At 44.0% G+C, this 20,843-nt stretch overlaps 1 protein-coding gene across 10 annotated transcripts in view; it reads right to left on the minus strand.

Moving 5' to 3' along the window:
* LOC147057612 (histone-lysine N-methyltransferase EHMT1-like) overlaps positions 1 to 20,843 on the minus strand; it is an 83,361-nt gene that overhangs the window by 15,333 nt on the left and 47,185 nt on the right. For 9 of the 10 annotated variants that reach the window (XR_015065831.1, XR_015065829.1, XR_015065830.1 and 6 more), the window contains one exon: positions 9,173 to 9,340. The exons of the other annotated variant lie outside the window; for it this stretch is intronic. Coding sequence is in view for 6 of the 9 variants with exons in the window: in XM_085909675.1 (XP_085765801.1) it covers positions 9,173 to 9,340 (168 nt within the window). In the remaining 3 variants the exon portion in view is untranslated. The remainder of the gene's footprint in view (positions 1 to 9,172; positions 9,341 to 20,843) is intronic. 10 annotated transcript variants of the gene reach the window in all.

Raw genomic sequence — 20,843 nt, forward strand, 5'->3', positions numbered from 1 at the left:
GGTGTGGGTGTTTAGAAAGGCACGCGCTTATGCGCTTCCCTGGCTCATCAACGTTTGTTTGACTGATCAAAGGAACCATTTGTTACAGGACTTAACATCCAAATCCAACCGGGTTCAGAGAATCTACTTTAAACCAGGAGGCAATAAATGGGACAGCCCCTGTCATAAATGGTCTTTTGTCAGGAGGAATCTTTAGGAAGTGCTTGGATTCTCCTTGCAAGACTCCTGTTTTTCCAGTCCAAAAGGACCAATAAAATTGATTGGCGAATCTGCACCTAATGTGCCTGACCCACACACGCTTCTAAACACTTTTTAAGGCAGCAGCAATTGCGACACATGGGCCTTGCCATGTGTCGACAGGAGGGATGAGGTCAATTCACTGCCTTTGGTTTAGATGCTTACTTAAAAAAAAAATAAAAAAAATAAAAAAATAAAAAAAATTTTTTTTTGTAAAGCATGTCCTGTTTGTGTGAAACATAATCCACAAGGAAACATGAGACCTAAGAGAGGCTCCTTTCCAAAACCGTCTTACCCATTCCAAATCATGCATATAGATTTTATTGAACTCACACAAAGTGGACCTCACAAATACTGTCTAGTGATGATTGATGCATTTTCCAAATGGGTTGAAATAGTTCCATCTAAACGAGCAGATGCCTTAACAGTGGCAAAAGCCATTTGCAAAACCGTCATACCGGTTCATGGCATCCCGCAGATCATTTACAGTGACAATGGTCCACACTTTGTGAACCAAGTTGTACAAAACATGGCTGTACACCTTGGGATAACGTTAAAAAACTACTGTGCTTGGCACCCATCCAGTGCAGGCCTGGTTGAACGAGCAAACGCTACTATCAAAAGCAGGTTGAAAAAATGCATGGAATCAACAGGCAGAGCCTGGCCAGAGTGCCTAGACTTGGTGAAACTCTATATGAGAATCACCCCCAATTCAGAAGGGCTAACGCCTTTTGAAATTATACATGGGAGACCATATAGACTACCTGTGTTCCCTGCAGATTTGCAAAAAGCAGATGAAGAACAGACCTTGGCAGATTACATGATCAGAACGCTCAAAATGAAAGATGTGTTAAATGCAAATTTACTGCCGCCTGGTCTTCCTTCCCCACAGGTTGACAACCTCATCAAGCCAGGAGACTGGGTCTACATCAAGGTCATCAAAAGAAAGAACTGGGCCAGCCCACGGTGGGAATGACCATTCCAAGCCCTACTCGCCACACCCACTGCCGTTAAGATTGCAGAAAGACCCAGCTGGATACATCTCAGCCACTGTAAGCTGCAGAGAGTGCTTGGCTCCTAGGCCCTGGTCAGGGTGAAGTCTGGCTACAAAGGGGGTGTCAATTATAGTTTGGCATCAGTCTCAAACCAGTGAAACACTCAGAACCCTGGCCATTTAGCTCCCTAGGGGTTCAGGTGTCTTTGTGGAACTGAACAGAAAATGGCACTCAGAGGAGTGCTTGTCTGTGCTGTGGCTGTAGCATGCTTGCAAATAAGTGTCCAGGATCCCAAAGGGGAAAGTGGAACTCCCGCTTGAATCAAGAGAATGACGACCGAACTGTTGACAAAGTATATAAAACTAAACCCAGATATACCACATGCAGACAACATGTGGTACCAGTATGTGTCAATGTCGACCAAGGACAAAGATGGTCACATGATGAGAACTTTGAGGACTGGTCATGGGACCCCAGAAACCCATACAAAACCTACACTTGGTACCGGTGTGTAAAGTTCACTGTGAGAGCTCACACACAGGAGGAATGCTATGTGTGTGTTCCAAACTCCCCCCTTCCTCCACAAAAGTTTACCTGGAGGCCAGAACAATGACTGTCACTGAAGCAAATGCATGGCCTTTGTGGGAGGGGTTTGAATTTCAGCACCATGCTGTCACAGTCAGTGATGCTACCCCTACCGCCCTGGACTCACAGAAAAGCACCTGTGATCAAACTCTTTTGGATTAATGTCAACGCAACTGTTAAAGGACGAACGTTGCCGCAAGTGGCCTACACAGAGAGACCAGATGAAGTGAACTATACATGTTACATCCAAGGAAACAAGACCCACAAATGCATCAACGACGACTGCTCTCCAGGAAGACACTGGATGGGAGCTTTGGAGATCACCGCTGAGTGTCAGGATAAGAGAGCCATTTCAAGTGGTTGTCCGATGCTGCCCGCCAACTGGACAAGAGTGTGTGCACCAGTGTGGGTGACAGACCACACCTACAGAATACAACATCATCAGTTGACGACAGCACGCAACTCTTCTGGACGTCGACGCAGGGCTGTTGTGACCTTTGACTCTCATGATCCTGTCTGGGGTCAGTGATGGACAAAACTGAGCGATTCAGGCTATTAGGCTAATGGTCTTACAAAACAGGATGGTTCTGAACTTGATGACTGCAACACGACGGTTCCAGCAAGGAAGCAGATCCACCATCGACAGCGTCCCCGCCCCCAATTCAAATAGAGGCAGAATAATCCTCTTCCCCCTTGGTGGCCAGGTAGTCTATCCTGGCCACTGAAGACTGAAGACGACAACCGCGCGGCAGACACTTCCAAGTTCTCCCCCGACAAAGCAGTGCTGCAGAGGGGGTGAGAATTGTGCTCACCCTCCAACAGTGGGCGTGCCAAGCCTCCGACGGCTGAACAATCACGAGCAATTTTTGTCTTGACTGTTGTTATTGGTAACATTCTGGTCGCCTAAGGCAGAGGGACCGTGTGAGACTTTTCCTGCATTATAACATCTTGCCGCATGTTTTTCACTCACACACTAAAATTGATCTACGTAGATTGCGATGATGCTGTTTAGCCGTACATGTCTTACAGAAACTTAATGATTTGGCCATCGAAAATGCTTCGCAAGTGATGGGTACAATGATATGCTGTTTGTTTTTTTTTTAAATTGTTTTTCTTGACAACATCATATGATAAACAGGAGGGATATGTTAGGGTTGAATAGATTAGGTTGATCATATTATGTTGGAATGTAATCAGTAATAATTAACCTAAGCTTGTCCTGTCTTAACAAAGTAGTAGAACAAAATGCTAAGATCCTTTGCACTGATTGACCAACTGTAGAAAGACGCAATCAAAGTTGTTCTGTCTACTCAACATCGTAAAACAACCCCTGCTATGATGTGATCAGAGGCCAGGGGTTTCACCCCTACCTTGGCCACCACACATGTAAATTGTCACCCCCACCTTGGCCACTCTCACCCCCACCCTTCTTCTCTCAATAAATACTGTCTTGCATGAATGCAACGGCAGACTTTGTTCGGACATTGCTGTATCTACAGTAACGAACAAATTCTCCACTTGCAAGTGTTCAAAGGGCATACTGTCTCCCGTGTGGTTCTTGCAAAATAAGTTAGAGTCGGAACATCTCTAACACGAGCGGTGTTCTATTGTTGGACTGCAGTGCTCGACACGGATTTTCTACAATGAACACCATGTTCAAGCATAAGGGTGTCCATGTGTGCACTTGGCACCAGGACACCCGAGGCCGCGGTTCGATTATTGACTTTGTAGTCGTGTCATCGGATTTGCGGCCGTATGTTTTGGACACTCAGGTGAAGACAAGGGCGGAGCTGTCAACTGATCACCACCTGGTGGTGGGTTGGCTCCGATGGTGGGGGATGATGCCGATCCGACCTGGCAGACCCAAACGCTCTGTGAGGGTCTGCCGGGAACGTCTGGCAGAATCCCCTGTCAGGGAAAGCTTCAACTCCCACCTCCGGCAGAGCTTTTCCCACGTCCCGGGGGAGGAGGGGGACATTGACTCCGAGTGGACCATGTTTCGCGCCTCCGTTGTTGAGGCAGCCGACCGGAGTTGTGGCCGTAAGGTCGTTGGTGCCTGTCGTGGCGGCAATCCCCAAACCCGCTGGTGGGCATCGGCGGTAAGGGATGCCGTCAACCTGAAGAAGGAGTCCTATCGGGCTGTTTTGGCCTGCGGGAAAATCTGGTCCACCATCCGGCGTCTCAGGAGGGGAAAGCAGTGCACAGTCAACACTGTTTACAGTGGAGAAGGCGTGCTGCTGACCTCGACTTGGGTCGTCGTGAGTTGGTGTGAAAAATATTTCGAAGACCTCCTCAATTCCACTGAAACGCCTTCCATTGTGGAAGGGCCTGGAGACTGAGGCGGACTCTCCAATCTCTGGGGTCGAAGTCACTGAGGTAGTTAAAAAACTCCTCAGGTGGCAGGGCCCCGGGGGTGGATGAGATCTGCCCAGAGTTCTTAAAGGCTCTGGATGTTGTGGGGCTGTCATGGCTGACACGCCTTTACACCACTGCGTGGACATCGGGGACGGTGCCTCTGGATTGGCAGACTGGGGTGGTGGTTCCCCTCTTTAAGAAGGGGGACCGGAGGGTGTTCCAATTACAGGGGAATCACACTCCTCAGCCTCCCTGGTAAGGTCTATTCAGGGGCGCTGTAGAGGAGGGTCCGTCGGGAGGTCGAACCTCGGATTCAGGAGAAGCAGTGTGGCTTTCGTCCTGGCCGTGGAACAGTGGACCAGCTCTACACCCTCGGCAGGATCCTCGAGGGTGCATGAGACTTCGCCCAACCAGTCCACATGTGTTTTGTGGACTTGGAGAAGGCGTTCGACCGTGTCCCTCGGGAGGTTCTGTGGAGGGTGCTTCGGGAGTACGGGGTGCCGAGCCAACTGATAAGGGCGGTTCGGTCCCTGTATCACCGATGCCAGAGTTTGGTCCGCATTTCCGGCAGTAACTCGGATTCGTTCCCAATGAGGGTTGGACTCCGCCAAGGCTGCCCTTTGTCACAGATTCTGTTCATAATTTTTATGGACAGAATTTCTAGGCGCAGCCGAGGCGTTGAGGGGGTCAGGTTTAGGGACCTCAGCATTGCGTCTCTACTTTTTACAGATTTACTCTACTTTGCGGATTTCACTTATCGCGGGGTGGTTTTGGAACCAATTATCCGTGATAAACGAGGGATTCTGCCGGAGACAACGGCGTAGCAAGCGCGCTGGAGCCCTCGTGAAATTGAGGCAGAGAAGGTTCCGTGCTCTCCTACCATCAACTCATCTGGCAAACATCCTCTCCCTGGCAAACAAGATGGACGAACTGCTACTTCTAATACCAAGGAACCTAGACGTTAGCAGATCTGCTGCCCTGTGCTTCACCAAAACGTGGCTCAACGACCACATCCCTGACTACGCCGTACAGCTGCGTGGATTTTGGCCCCTACGCGCGTATCACGGCACGGCGCGGCGCGCACAGGAAAAACATAGGGAGGTGGTCTATGTTTCTATAATAATGATGGTTGGTGTACTGATGTCAGAGTGTTGAAAGAGTCTTGCAGCCCTCTCCTGGAGAAATTTTTCATAAACTGACGGCTGTTTTATTCACCACGGGAGTTCTCCTCAATCGTAATGGCGGCTGTTTACATTCCACCACACGCACGTGCAATCGAAGCCACGCAGCTGCTGGCTGACATGGAAAAAAGACTACCAAACTCACTGATCATTGTTTTCGGTGATTTTAACATAGCGAACCTTACACACAAACTCCCCAAATACAGACAGCACATAACGTATCCACCAGAGGGACACAGACACTGGACCACTGCTACTCCGTAATAAAGGACGCATACCGCTCTGTGCCCCGTGCAGCTTTAGGCCTCTCGGACCACTGTCTAGTTCATCTGATCCCTGCCGACAAGCGGAAATTAAAAACTTCTAAGCCTGCGGTGAGGACTGTGAGGAAATGGACAGTGGAGTCAAAGCAGGACTTCCAAGCCTGCTTTGACTGCACCGATTGGGGTGTTTTTGAAGCTGCAACTTCAGACCTGCATGAACTCACCGACACTGTGACATCATACATCAGCTTTTGGTGAGGACTTGTGCATGCAAACTAAGACCTTCTGCACGTACAACAACAAACCGTGGTTTACACCAAACCTCAGGATGCTGCGCAAAGCCAAGGAGGAGGCCTACAGGAGTGGGGGCCGTGACCTGTTCAGGCAGGCCAGGAACACACTGACCCAAGAGATCCGGAAAGCTAAGAGGAGCTATGGGCAGAGCTTGGAGAGACGCCTCTTTGCCAATCCTGATCCCTCATCAGTGTGGAAAGGCCTGCCGAGCATCACGGGCTTCAAGAGGCTTGCAAACCAGCTAAACAGGTTTTACTGCAGGTTTGAACGGTCCAACCACACAATGGGACCGCCTGCATCACAATCAACATTCACACCTCCCCACAAATTATCACCTACAGTATCTCACAAACGTGATTACACCCCTCTCATTTCTGCAATATTTTAATTATATATTGTCATGGGACAACACTGAAGAAATGGCACTTTGAGACAATGTTAAGTAGTCACTGTAGAGCTTGGATAGCAAAGTAAATTTATTGTTACTTCGAAGTAACTCAAAATACAACAATGAATGTGTAAAATGCTGGCAACAAAAAAAAGAGTACACCCCAACTGAAAATGTCAAAATTGGACCCAAATGTCAATATTTTGTGTGGCCACCATTATTTTCCAGCAGCGCCGTAACCCTTTGAGGCATGGAGTTCACCAAAGCTTCACAGGTCACCACTGGAATCCTCTTCCACTCTTCCATGATGACATCACGGAGCTGATGGATGTTGGAGACCTTGTGGTCCTCCACCTTCTGTTTGAGGATTCCTCACAGATTTGCAATAGGGTTTAGATCTGGGGACATGCTTAGCCTGTCCATCACCTTCACCCTCAGCTTCTTTAGGAAGGCAGTGGTCGTCTTGGAGGTGTGTTTGGGGTTATCGTGTTGGAATACTGCTCCGTGGCCCAGTTTACGGAGGGATGGAATCATGCTCTGCTTCAGTATTCCACAGTACATGTTGGCATTCATTGTTCCCTCAATGAACTGTAGCTCCCCAGTGCCAGCAGCACTCATACAGCCCCAGACCATGACGCTCCCACCTCCATGCTTGACTGTTGGCAAGACACACTTGTCTTTGTACTCTTCACCTGGTTTCCGCCACACACGCTGGACACCATCTGAACCAAATATGTTAGTCTGCTTGTCTTCAGGATATGGATATGGGTTACTGGAACCATGTCCTGTGGTCTAATGAGAACGAGATAAACATATCTGTTCAAACTACTCCCTTCCAGACAGCGTTACAGAGCGCTGTACGCCTCAACCAGCGGACACAGACACAGCTTCTTCCCCCAGGCTGTCGCTCTGATAAACTTGCACCACCCATAGAGACTCAGAGACATCGCTGTGCAATCCAGCTCTCGCCATTTAAATGTTGTTAGTTACACCTGAATGTTGTCACTCATTTAAATGTTGTACAGAGGCTGGGATCAACCGGAGTCAAATTCCCTGTTTGGCATGCACAAACTTGGTCAATAAAGCTGAATCTGATTCTGATTGCAAATGAGAATCTGTTCTCAATTGCACTACCAGAAAAGTTAAAGATTAAAATAATAAATTAAATACAAATGAACAATTTTATGAAAGTTGAATTAATTTTTTATCCGATATATTAAGTTTGCTTTATTATTGTTTTTGTTGTATTAATATTTTTAATCCAAATTAAATAATTCTCCATTTTATCTTTTATTTCAAATTCATACGCAACAAATTACTTCATAATCACAAAATAATAATCCATAGTCTTTTTGTTGTTTGCGATCACTGAGTGGGCGGCGCGGACGCGTAGTAGTGTGTAGAGTTAACACAAAGTAGACAGCTCTCACCAGTAGTCCGTGTTTTTTTTTTTTTTTTTTTTGCCTTTCCCTGTGCAGCGTCACTTGCAGCGTCTCTGATTTTAGCGTCGCCTTAGTCCTTGGTGTGTGGACATTTGAATGAGGAAGTGTCTGTGTCACTGATTATCTTGCAAACGGACACTTGTGTGCGCGTGAACTGGGAAGGGACGGAGGAGACACAATCACAAACGATCATGAGCGCTGGCTCGTGCGCATTCCTGTTAGGACGAGTTTCATTTCTGTGCCTCGCTCTGGGGCACGCAAGTCCCCGCGACAGTGCCAGCGGGTCACTTGTTATTGATTTCATGACACAATGCTTCGGGCCGGTTTAAATTTAGACGCGGGCCGTTTTTGGCCCGCGGGCTGGACTTTGGATATGGCTACGTTAAACACAAGTGGCGGAAAAATGGTCTTCTTGGGTCAGACGTATCCATTCAAACTGTGAAAGCGCACCCAGTGAGGAGTATAATGCAAATAAATTTTCTTTTAGCACCAATGACATGAACTTGCTGATCCTTCCTTGTCTGTTATCTATCCCCTCATGTCTATTCAAGTCGGCAAAACTCTCTCCTTCTCTGAGCTGCAACGAAGCTAGATGCTAAGGCTCGTTTGGCTAATGCTCGCTAGCGGTTATGTTCCCGTAGCCAATGCATGTGCTTTGAAAATAGGGCATAGCTTGCTGCTTTTAGAAAAAGGAAACTACCAATCCGGAGACACTGTCCGCAATGTCCATGTGATGTTGCAGAGGCATGTCAACCAGGAAACACCCACACAATACTGAGCCTTAAAAAACTCCAGAAGGATCTCATGGCAGATGGATTTCACCTACCGATGTGTCAAATATCAGACTGATAATTCTTTTTTCAATTTTAACCTGACTTTTCAAGACAATCAATTTTACTAACACTCAATGTAGAGTGATCCCTCGCTACTTCGCGTTTTGTTTATCGCGGCTTCACTACATTGCGGATTTTTTTCCAAATTAAAAAAACATTTAAAAGCCAAAATAAAACTTCTAAATTTAGGATACGTGTCTACCCTTTAGGACAATGTAGTATTGCTCCAAATGTTCATTTACATTCCTTTAGAAATCCGTTTTCACGTGTTAGCACGATCACGAATAAGCATTTTTCAGCTAACTCGTTAGCCTGCCCAGTACTTCTTGTTGGTGACTGTACTTCGTGGATTTTACTTATCGCGGGTGGTTTTTGGAACCAATTATCCGCGATAAATGGGGGATTACTGTATACTGAACCAAATTCCATGACCACAAAATGCGATAAAAACTGTGTATTTCGGGAATCATTCCACCACTAAGAACAGAGGTGGCAAATACAGGTCAAACAAAACTTGTCACACAATTCACGGTTACTTCTCCTTCCATTACTTGTTACTAAAATCTGAATTTCATTTGTGCGTACACATGAGAACTCACCTTAAGAGTATCTGCTCTCCAAGACAGTCCTGGTTCATCCTGGTATCAATCATATTTTTGCTTGCATTAATGGCCACCCATACGTTTGAGCCATTAATGCAACACTCCAAAGCAGTTTGTCCTTCTTTGTTCTTGTGATTCATGACAACTCCATAAGACAAAAACAACCTGCAAATTAAACTGAAATCTGAGAGCTATACAGATTTTGACGCTCTCAATCTGAAAGCCACAAAACTCCAGTGTGAAAATATATTGAAATCGGCTGAAAATGAGTAAAACCTTGATTTTAGGCAGATTTTGGCGTCCAGAGGGAGTCGCTTTAACCCCAAAAGCATGTTATTTAGAAAATCTTGAAAGCAAGTTTTTAGGCAACCTCTGTCACGTTAATTTACGTCAGGCATCTTGTTGGGCAGCTAAGAGGTCCGTTCGCCATTCGTCACTATGAATGCTTCTCCTACATCGACATTTGTTGACATTTATATTAAAAGAGAAGCAATATGCAGATAACAACATCAAGCAGATTGAGTAAGTCACTCTGATATATGAATTGGATGGAACAGAGATTAAAGCAGCCACTTCTACATTCTACTACATGGACTACAGGGGAAATGTAAGTCAAATGAACCCTTACCAATTTTAATTGACTGTCTAACGACGTGTCAACAATTCATATAAACAGATTACTGTAATTTTCGGACTATAAATCGCAGTTTTTGTCATAGTTTGGGTGGGGGGGGGCGACTTATACTCAGGAGCGACTTATATGTGATTGTTTACAAAAAAATTCAAAAATCTGCGATGTAGTGAAACCGCGAAAAACGAACGAATTTGAACTGCAAGTGACGTCACCCGTGCCGCATGGGGGTTGTTTACATAAAAGACAAAGGATTTGATCACGGGATGACGAAGAGCCCCACGTACTACCGGCATCATTAACGGCTTTGTTTGTAAGTGACAGGAGGACAAAGAGTTTGAAGGATTTAATGATTTGGAGTGACACAGAAGGTTTGAAAAACTATTATGGCTTTTACGCACGCCCTGTCCTTCTCGACGGGAGCTCTCTTTCACTTTCGTGGATGAAAGTCGGGGGCCGGCGCTCGGCCGGGTGGCTGTCCGGGGACGGTGGATGGGGCTCGGACATGGCTTTTATGCACGCCCGGTCATACTCTCCGGAGCTGTCTTTCACCTCCATGGATGGAAGTCGGGGGCCGGCGCTCGGCCGGGTGGCTGTCCGGGGACGGTGGATGGGGCTCGGACATGGCTTTTACGCACACCCGGTCCGATTTATGGAGCTCTCTTCCACCTCCGTGGCTGAATGTTCAGTAGTTGTTGGCTCGTTGAACTCTTGTTTTGTTAAATAAAGAGCCGTTTACCAAACCCACGTCTTTCTTGGTACTTTGTTAACGCTACAACATAGTTAGTTATATACTAGATCGCTGCAGCCCACCCGCGCTGTTGTTGACATGAAGAACGAGGAATTTGATCGATGGATTTAATGATTTGGAGTGACACAGATGGTTTGATAATGTTGTTGTAATATGATAGTTATTTAAAATATACTATATATACCGTTATATGGGTCTGTGGTATAATAAGAAATACAATTTGCAACGGGTCCGACGTCAGCATATGCGGCGCATACGCAGCATTGTTTACATGAAGCACGATCGATAGATTTAATGAATTGGAGCGACACATATGGTTTGATAATATTGTTACTATATGATAGTTATTTAAAATATACTTTATATATCGTTATATGGGTCTGTGAAATAATTAGAAATGCAAATCACGACGAATCCGAGGGCGAGCGTACTCTGCATTGTTTACCTAATAGACGATCGATGGATTTAATGATATGGAGTGACACAGATAATTTGATAATGTTGTTGTGATATGATAGTTATTCGAAATATACTTTATATATTGTTATATCAAAGTCAAAGTCCGCTTTATTGTCAATTTCTTCACATGCCAGGCACACAAAGAGATCGAAATTACGTTTCCCACCGTCCCACTAGTACACAACACTCACATCAAATAGCACAAAGTAAGCAGAACGGTGACATGGTTATCTTGTTGTCCAGCGACCGGACATTCGCCAGAAGAATGGAAGGCACGGCCGGGCGAGTTGGGTTCGCCGCTAGCCTGGCCCGGACGCCTCCGCGCTTTCCCCTCTTCTGCCTCCTCGCACACCGCTTCCGACACTGCTTGTCCGGGGAAGGAGTAGCAGACGAGTCCGGCGATGATTCAGGCCGGAGTAGTCCCAATGACTTTAATGTCCCCGCATCAAAGTCCGAAACGCCGCAAAACTCGCTCTCGCCGATGTCAAGCAGAACCTGCCTGCTGTACTTGCAGCGCAACGTGGTACGATCAGACAAACACATAAAACTGTCTGACAAACACTTATTAAATGAACAAAACACCGATCGGTTGGGACGGAGAGAGGCCGCTGCGTGTGCACGCGCCGCCATCTTGATCCAATGAAATGAATTATATGGATCTGTGGTATAATTAGAAATGCAAACAAATAGTCCGACGTCAGCATATGCAGCGCATACGCGTACTGCAGCATTGTTTACATAAAGCAGATCGATGGATTTCATGAATTGGAGTGACACAGACGGTTTGATAAACGTGTTTTTTATGTAATACTTACTTGAATAACTTTGAATGTTACGTCAGGCCCGTTCTCAGCTCCTCGTTTGTGTATATATTACGTTAGCATACCGTATCGTTTAGCCTGTTGTTGCTGGTTCATGTCTGTTTTCGGTGTTGGATTTTGACAAATACATTCGCAGAATTCAACGAGCCAACAACTACTAAACTGTAATGATACAAACATATACAAGTTGCTACACAAAATAAAATATCACAAATAACTATAACATAAATAAGTTTCTCAAACCTTGTGTCACTCCAAATGATTAAATCCTTCAAACGTGGGGCCCTTCGTCATCTTCGTCATCCCGTGATCGCATCCTTTTGTCCTTTATGTAAACAACCGCCGTGCCGCTGACGTCACTTGCAGTTCAAATTACAGTAATCCCTTGCTACATCGCGGTTCGTTTATCGCGGTTTCACTAGATCACGGATTTTTGAATTTTGAAAATTTGTGAAAAAATTCACATATAAGTTGCTCCTGAGTATAAGTCGCCCCCCCACCCAAACTATGAAAAAAAACGCGACTTATAGTCCGAAAAATACGGGACAATGATTTTCAATGGGGAAGTTGTGATCGCTTCCTTCCATGACATAGTCAGGATAATGTGTCAAATCAAGCAGACTCCACCCAAATAGTGGGTGTTAGTAAATCCACCATCAATCTGTTCCAAAATACCATTAAATCTCTTCTGAGTTTTTTTCTAAGGGTGTAATTGGAGTACTGAGATAATTTTTTTAATACTGTATTGGCCCGAATATAAGACGACCCTGATTATAAAACGACCCCGTTTTTCAAGACTCAAGATTGAAAAAATTATTTTTGAACACCAAATTTTTTATTTTATACAGAAAATGATTACATTTGAAACAATATATATTCGAGAGAAAAAGCATGTTATTTTGCCTCATTCAAACCATGCAAAAACTGTCTATCATATCTTAATATCTGAACATTGGATATGTAAACTAAAGTGCAATATCGTTTGTAAATGAATGGCTTCTGGTTTTTGAAATGTAAATATATACTACAATAAAACAACAAAATTGCAATAACTGCATTAACCATCAAAGGGAAGTCTAACTAATGGAATCAGGAAAAACATTGCAATAAAATGATTTAAACTGCTATCGCTATTAAACAATTAAGTAGAAAGCATGAGCGCAAATGGCGTTTAACCAAACTTGAGGTTTTCCATCAGGCATGGCGTGACAGCCTCCTGAAATATAAAGATGCGCTTACCTTAGCAAAAACTCTTTATTTTTCGCAGGTCATTAATCTCAATAAGAACAATCCTAAATACCTATTTGATACGGTGGCAAAGCTAACACTACGCCAGCCAACCCCCGATAGCTCCTTTCACTCGGCTGACGAGTTCATGAAATTTTTTGCTCGAAAGATTGAATCCATTAGGGATGAGATCAAGATGACCATTCCAATCACTCAGTCGGGACCGCCGATTACCGGCGCCGATGATCATGTGTCCCTCGAAAGGCTTACACAATTAGTTAGTGCGGCTAAACAAACAACATGTTTACTTGACCCGCTTCCAACCAAACTACTTAAAGAATTATTTCAAATCTTAGGACCGTCCGTTCTAAATATAATTAATCTGTCTATCTCCTCTGGGATAGTGCCTACAGCCTTTAAAACCGCTATCATTAAACCGCTACTTAATCGACCAAATCTTGACCCGGACTGTCTCAGTAACTATAGGCCAGTTTCAAATCTCCCATTCATAGCAAAACTGCTTGAAAAAGTAGTAGCGCAGCAGCTTATTGATTACATGGTCGCTAATAATCGATATGAATCTTTTCAGTCTGGGTTTAGAGCTAATCATTCCACTGAGACAGCACTTGCTAAAGTGACTAATGATCTCCTCTTAGCTATGGATTCAAATACTTCATCGGTATTGTTACTACTCGATCTTAGTGCTGCCTTTGACACTGTTGACTTCAATATTTTATTAGAGCGTCTTAAAGGTTGTGTTGGTATTTCGGGGTCAGCACTAGGCTGGTTTCATTCGTATCTATCAGACAGGACGCACCGAGTGGTCCATGGCAATGCGTCCTCTGAGCTCTATAAAGTTACGTGTGGTGTCCCACAGGGATCGGTACTAGGACCAATTCTATTTAATATTTATATGACTCCGCTTGGGAACATAATACGTAAATATAATATTAGTTTTCAATGTTATGCGGATGACACCCAATTATATATGCCATTATCAATGACAGATCCGCGGGACTGTTGTAATCTTGAGGCATGCCTTGCAGAGATCAAGCAATGGATGTCTCTCAACTTCCTTCGTCTGAACCCAGATAAAACTGAGATGTTGATAATTGGTCCAGCTCGTTATCAACATTTATTTAAGGAAACCGCTATAGCTCTAGATAGCCGTACTATCACTCAGAGTGATACTGTAACTAATCTCGGGGTAATATTTGACCAAACACTCTCCTTTCAAAAGCATATTAAAAATATAACCAGAATAGCATTTTTTCACCTTCGTAATATTGCTAAGATTCGCCCAATCCTCTCGACCGGTGATGCCGAAATTATTATACATGCATTTATCACGTCGCGCCTGGACTACTGTAATGCATTATTCTCTGGTCTTCCCAAGTCCAGCATCAAAAGTCTACAGTTAGTACAAAATGCTGCTGCAAGGCTGCTCTCACGGACAAGAAAATTTGATCACATTACCCCAATATTAGCCAATTTACATCGGCTCCCGGTCCATTTAAGATGTGACTTCAAGGTTCTTCTATTAACCTATAAATCATTGCATGGCTTAGCGCCTTCATATCTCGTCGACTTAGTTGTTCCTTATGTTCTGTCTCGTAACCTTCGTTCGCAAAACGCTAGCCTTTTAGTGACACCGAGGGCCAAGAAAATGTCTGCAGGGGCTAGAGCATTTTCCATTCGGGCTCCAGAGCTCTGGAATGCCCTGCCAATGGATATTAGAACTGCTACCTCAGTAGAAACATTTAAGACACGTTTAAAGACGTATTTCTATGATATGGCCTTTAATTAACCTCTCCCCGACCCCACTCCCCCCACCCCTCCCCGGCTGGGGAGGTGGTTAGGTGACACCCAAGCTGACGATGGCTATCTAGATTCTCGTGGACCAATTCAGCATGAGGGAACTGCAGCGGAATACCCTCCTAGAGGACACTGCCAGGACAATCGAAGGCACCTCCGACAGCTCTTGGCTTTGGCCTGGACATCCACTTTTTGATTTCCATATTATGTATTTTATGTGCCCTCTTTGCATCCATTGCAGCCTGGTGATCCTGAAAGGGGGATCCTTCCATCTGTGGTCCCTTCTCAAGGTTTCTCATTTTTCCCCTGGTAGGGGTTTTTGAGTTTTTCCTTGCCCTTTTGGGAGCCTAAGATCAGGGGATGCTTTGAGAATTATTGTCAATTGATTGTCTATGTGAAGCCCTTTGAGACTGCTTGTGATTTAGGGCTATACAAATAAACTTGACTTGACTTGACTATTGTTGGGGAGCCTGAGAACTGTATAGGGCAGGCATGTCCAAAGTCCGGCCCGCGGGCCAATTGCGGCCCGTGGTCAAATTTCATCAGGCCCGCAGCCTCTGTGATAAAATCTTTAGTATGTGGCCCGCCGCCATTGTTGACCAGCGCTTTAATACACACGTACCAAAGCTATTTTATATTTATGCCGCAGAAATGTAATCTCGCGCGACCCGCCGTGATTTCACAGCGAGAACATGACTCCAGCTGTCCTGCTATGCGGAGCATGCACAAGTCAAATGCGGAAATAAACCCGATGTAAAAAGGGTACGCGCGAACCGGCTGCGTGAACCCTGTGTGAAATGTTCACGAGGCGAAAATAATTTTAAACTCATGTAAATTTAAGGTATTTCATACAGTTTGTTCAATGTTATCGTATTTTATGTATTACTTATAACTCCTGTTTAAAATGTTCATGAGGCGAAAATAATTTTAAACTCATGTAAATTTAAGGTATTTCATAGTTTGTTCAATGTTATCGGACTCTTCAGATATGAATGAAAGGCAGAATTTGTGTTTTTAGAGTTGTTCACATCTGCCTGAGTGGCTTATATTTGGTTATTTTGTCATTTAAAAAATAAAGACAATTGGGAGAATGAAATTTGTTTCATAACAGTGTTTATTTGGATGAAATTGTAGTTTAAAAAATGTCCGAAAAAACTACTAGCCCCCGGGCCCCTTCACTTTATCAAATCTGGCCCTCCTTGCAAAAAGTTTGGACACCCCTGGTATAGGGGGTTGGCTCAGATGGTTATGCTCTTTTCGCCTCCGGTTTTCGGTCAGAACACAGGAGGGAAGACGTGGTTCAGTGTAATTGCTTTACTGAATTATTGGCAAAAAAGTACCTGGCACTGTGGCTCATAGGGGCATACAGGCAAACTGGCAAAAGGGTATTGTGTGAAGCGTGTGAAGGGTGTGTGGTTTGTGGGGTGTGTGTGTGGTTCTGCAACAGACAGAAATACAGCACGCAAGTCAACGCTCAACTTTTGACGTCACAACTAGTAGATGGCACACAATACTTAACTAACTGCGCGTAACGGTTTCACTATACGAAATAACCATAAATGAAATACGTACTCTCGGCAACACACCAAACATAAGTCATCGAGACAACAAAATACATTTGCGTAACAGCCACTCGTACGATGCGAGGCAAATTTAAAGGAGCGTGCCGGAGTCAAGTCAAGTCAAGTCAAGTTTATTTGTATAGCCCTAAATCACAAGCAGTCTCAAAGGGCTTCACATAGACAATCAATTGACAATTATTCTCAAAGCATCCCCTGATCTTGGGCTCCCAAAAGGGCAAGGAAAAACTCAAAAACCCCTACCAGGGGAAAAATGAGAAACCTTGAGAAGGGACCACAGATGGAAGGATCCCCCTTTCAGGATCACCAGGCTGCAATAGATGCAAAGAGGGCACATAAAATACATCATATGGAAATCAAAAAGTGGATGTCCAGGCCAAAGCGAAGAGCTGTCAATCAAACGGCGCACACACGAAGCAAACCGCGATCGGACAAACGGCACAACAGTGGACAGTAGTAACAATGAAATGTATATACTCACTTTGTGTCAAAGACATATGATCACAGCAACATACTCAGTTGATACCAGCAACCTTTAACCTACCGCTGCGCAGGAGTGAATGGGTCTCATATCTAGTACCCGAATGTAAGACAACCCCCACTTTTTTTTTCTTATTTCAATGCAAAAAACATTGTCTTATATTCGCGCCAATACGGTACAGTCCTATCACATAAGTGCCAATGTTGGGCTCGCTTTACTGTCTCTTTAAAACAGGCTTAATAGGGGCTCTTGAGGAGTCTAAGTCCTTTAGGCACCGCTGCTCTAAACAATTTTTTTTTTCAACCTTTATTTACCCAGGCAAACAATTAAGAACAAGTTCTTATTTACAACTGCGACCTGACCCAAAGAACAATGGCACTTTGAGGGGGATGGGGGATAGAGTGCTAAAAAATAAATAAATACGTAAAACAAGGTTATATAAATACACAATCAAAAATAAAGAACAACCAAGAACAATAAAAGTATGCAATATAACAACATATCTAAACTAACAGCTGCAAGAGTCGGTTAAAACTTGTCCCAATTTTTGTTTGAAAACTGTAAATGATGTGATGACACAATGAAATTTAAGGGTATTTTGCATAGTATTCCAGTCATAAACTCCAGAGAAATGGAATGAGTTTCGACCGAAAACTGTACGTACTTTGGGTATGGTGAATTTAATAAGATTACTGGACCTTAGATTGTGGGAACAATGATGCCGGTGCAGGAGGGAAGAGAGATAGGGAGGGGACATCCCAAGTATAGATTTGTAAATGAGGTGAAACCAATGGTGAAGTCGTCGCGCATGAAGTGACGTCCAATCAATTCAAGAAGAATTTATTCGCTATGTTTGAGCGTGCCAAACAAGGAATTCGTTCGTTACATCACAGTCTGTTAAACATTTAGGTGACTAACAACACTCAGGACATGTGAAAATGACAAATGACAATATTCTCAGCCATCCCCTGATCTGCTGGTTTTGGCGTACAGAGCTCTATAACGCCTGGTCCTGGACAGGTACAAGTCTTGGATAGATGGGAGGTTGATTCGAATGATCTTTTCTGCAGTCCTGATTGTCCGTTGCAGTCTGTGCTTGTCTTGTTTGGAGGCCGATCCAAACCAGACAGTGATGGAGGTGCAGAGGACAGACTGGATAATGGCAGTGTAGAAGGTCTTCAGCAGCTAATTTATACAAATCACAGTGGTGAGTGGAGAAGTGCGCACCTGTGGCAAAGCGGATAGCAGAGTGGTGAAGAGGGTCCAGCTTTTTGAGAGTAGAGTGGGATGCCATCTTATGGTGTCGCCATAATCAAAAATGGGCAGGATGGTCATTTTGACAGAGTGTCTAGCTGCACGGGCAAAGGAGGCCTTATTGCGATATAATAAGCTATAGGAAGCTAAGACGAGATTTGACTTTTGACTGTAGGTGTTTTATGTGGGTAGTGAAGGAGAGGGACGAGTCCAACCATAAGCCAAGATATTTGTAACAGTTTACAAACTCGAGTTCAGTACCATCTTCACAAAGTATTTTAGGGGTATTGTTGGGAGCACGAGACCGGTTAAAAATTATGCATTTGGTTTTCTTAGTGTTAAGAAGGAGACGAAGATTATGGAAATATTGTTCAATGGAGGTGAGGCTAAGTTGTAATGAGGATGCTGCAGAATGTAGAAAAGGACCTTCAGAGTATAAGATGCTGATGATACTTCAGCATAAAGTTGGATATTTGAACTGCTGACATACTTGACTACATCTTTAATGTAAATGGAGTACAACAATGGGCCTAGGATCGAGCCTTGAAGAACCCCTTTGGAGATGGTGAGAGGGTCAGAAAGAATATTTTCCCATTTAATTTGCTGGAGTCAATTATTTAGGTAGCTAGCAAACCAATCACATGCGTGCGATGACAGGCCAATAATAGAGAGCCTCTGCAGGAGGATGGAATGGATGACCGAGTCAAAGGCTTTAGTCAGGTCAATGAAGGCAGCAACATAAATCTGCTTGGAATCCAGGGAAATAATGATATTGTCTAGGATCTTCAAGTAGCTGTCGTGCATCCATAGCCAGGCCGAAACCCAAACTGCATTTCGGACAAGATGTTATTTGAGGCCAAAAAAAAAGACTGAGCTGTTTATGGACCAGTTTTTCGAAGACCTTAGCCAAGCAGGGCAGGATGGAAAAGGTCTATAACAGTTGGGGTCAGAGCCAGAACCTCCTTTAAAAAGTGAAGTAATCAATGCGGATTTCCAGTCTGGAGGAAAGAAAGACAACTTCAGGGACATATTAAAAAGCCGTGAGATTGGGGCACTAATAATGGGAGCAGCGATTTTTAAAAATCTTGGGTCGAACTTGTCATAACCCGCCGACTTATTAGTGTCCATCTTAGAGAGTTGCTCAAAAACCTCTGAGGCCAGGATGGGTCTAAAGAAGAACCTCACCAGGCTAGAACACATAGATGAATGTAAAATGGCAGGGGTGGGGGGTATGACTGGGAGGTTAATAGCTGAATTAACAAAATGTTGATTTAAAAGAGAGGCCATAAGAAATGTATTGGTAACAACAGTGTCACCAAAAGTCATAGCACTGGGAAATAGGGGAGGTGTCAATTTATTTTCCATGGATTTGACTGTTTTCCAAAATGTTTTGGCATCAGAGGAACAGGATGCAAATTTATCCAGAAAATAGGTGACTGGTTTTTCTAATTGTCTGTGTACATTTGTTTCTACATTGCCGAAAAGCAAGCCAATCACATGGAGACTGGGAGGAACGGGCTTTCCGCCATAAGGTGTTCTTTTGATGGATGAACACAGCCAGATCTTGGGAAAACCAGGGATTGCAACAGTCTTTGATTTGCAGTTTAATGAGCGGAGCATGTTTATTTATGATCGGTCCAAACGTCGATTTGATATAGGACCAGGCAGCATCTACAGTAGAAAAAGTGTTAATTTTTTTCCCAGCACACTGCAGCAATGTCCTGGAGAAAGGCGTCTAGGTTAAACTTCAGGGAGTGTTTATAGACCATCATAGGTGGGCGTTTAACCGAAGAACCAGAGCGTATGCAAGAATAGCACAATGATCACTCAGATCTTGGCTAAAAACACCAGACTTGTAATTAGAGGGAGCGTTTGTAAGGATAACATCTAGCAGTGTGGCAGAAGAAGGAGATTTCAGGTTATTTCTAATGGGGACAGATATTATTTGAAAGAGGTTTAGGGCATCAAATTGTTGCACAACCAGTTCTGGTGGGTTAATCATATCCCAATTTAGATCACCTAAAAGAATGAACTCAGAGGAGATATGTGGGGCCAAGAGTTCACTGAGGGTAGTTAAAGATGAAACGGGGCAGAAGGTGGTCTGTAGCAGACAGCAACAGAAAGGGAGAAGTTATAAGACAGTTTTATCTTTACCACTAATAATTCTAATTGCTTGGGGACAGACTTTGATAGGGAAACAGTACATTGCAGATGGTCTTTCATATATAAAGCAACACCACTCCCTTTGGTGGCTCTGTCCTGACGGAAAACAGTGTAACCTGGTATATAAATTACAGAATTGACACTACATTTTCAAAGCCATGATTCTGAAATAGCAAGAACATCAGGAGTAGCAGTTTGATTCCATGATTTCAACAAATCAAATCTGGGTAACAGGCTGCGAATGTTAATATGTAAAAAAAAACATAGATGTGCAATCACAAAAATCAGCAAATGAAAAAATAGAAACATTCTGTTTAAGAATAACGGGACCTGGGTTTGGATGTATATTGCCTGAGATAAGCAGCATGAGAATGACTAAATTGTGCCTGAGCCCAAAGATAAAAGGTTTTTTAGGAGTATTGCAGTTTTCTTTCAATGAGGTTTTAACATATAATAGAAAGGGAGAGTCAATGAATTTCTGCAATA

This window comes from Syngnathus leptorhynchus, chromosome 4, assembly GCF_054491065.1.
Source record: "Syngnathus leptorhynchus isolate UIUO chromosome 4, UIUO_Slep, whole genome shotgun sequence".
NCBI lineage: Eukaryota > Metazoa > Chordata > Actinopteri > Syngnathiformes > Syngnathidae > Syngnathus > Syngnathus leptorhynchus.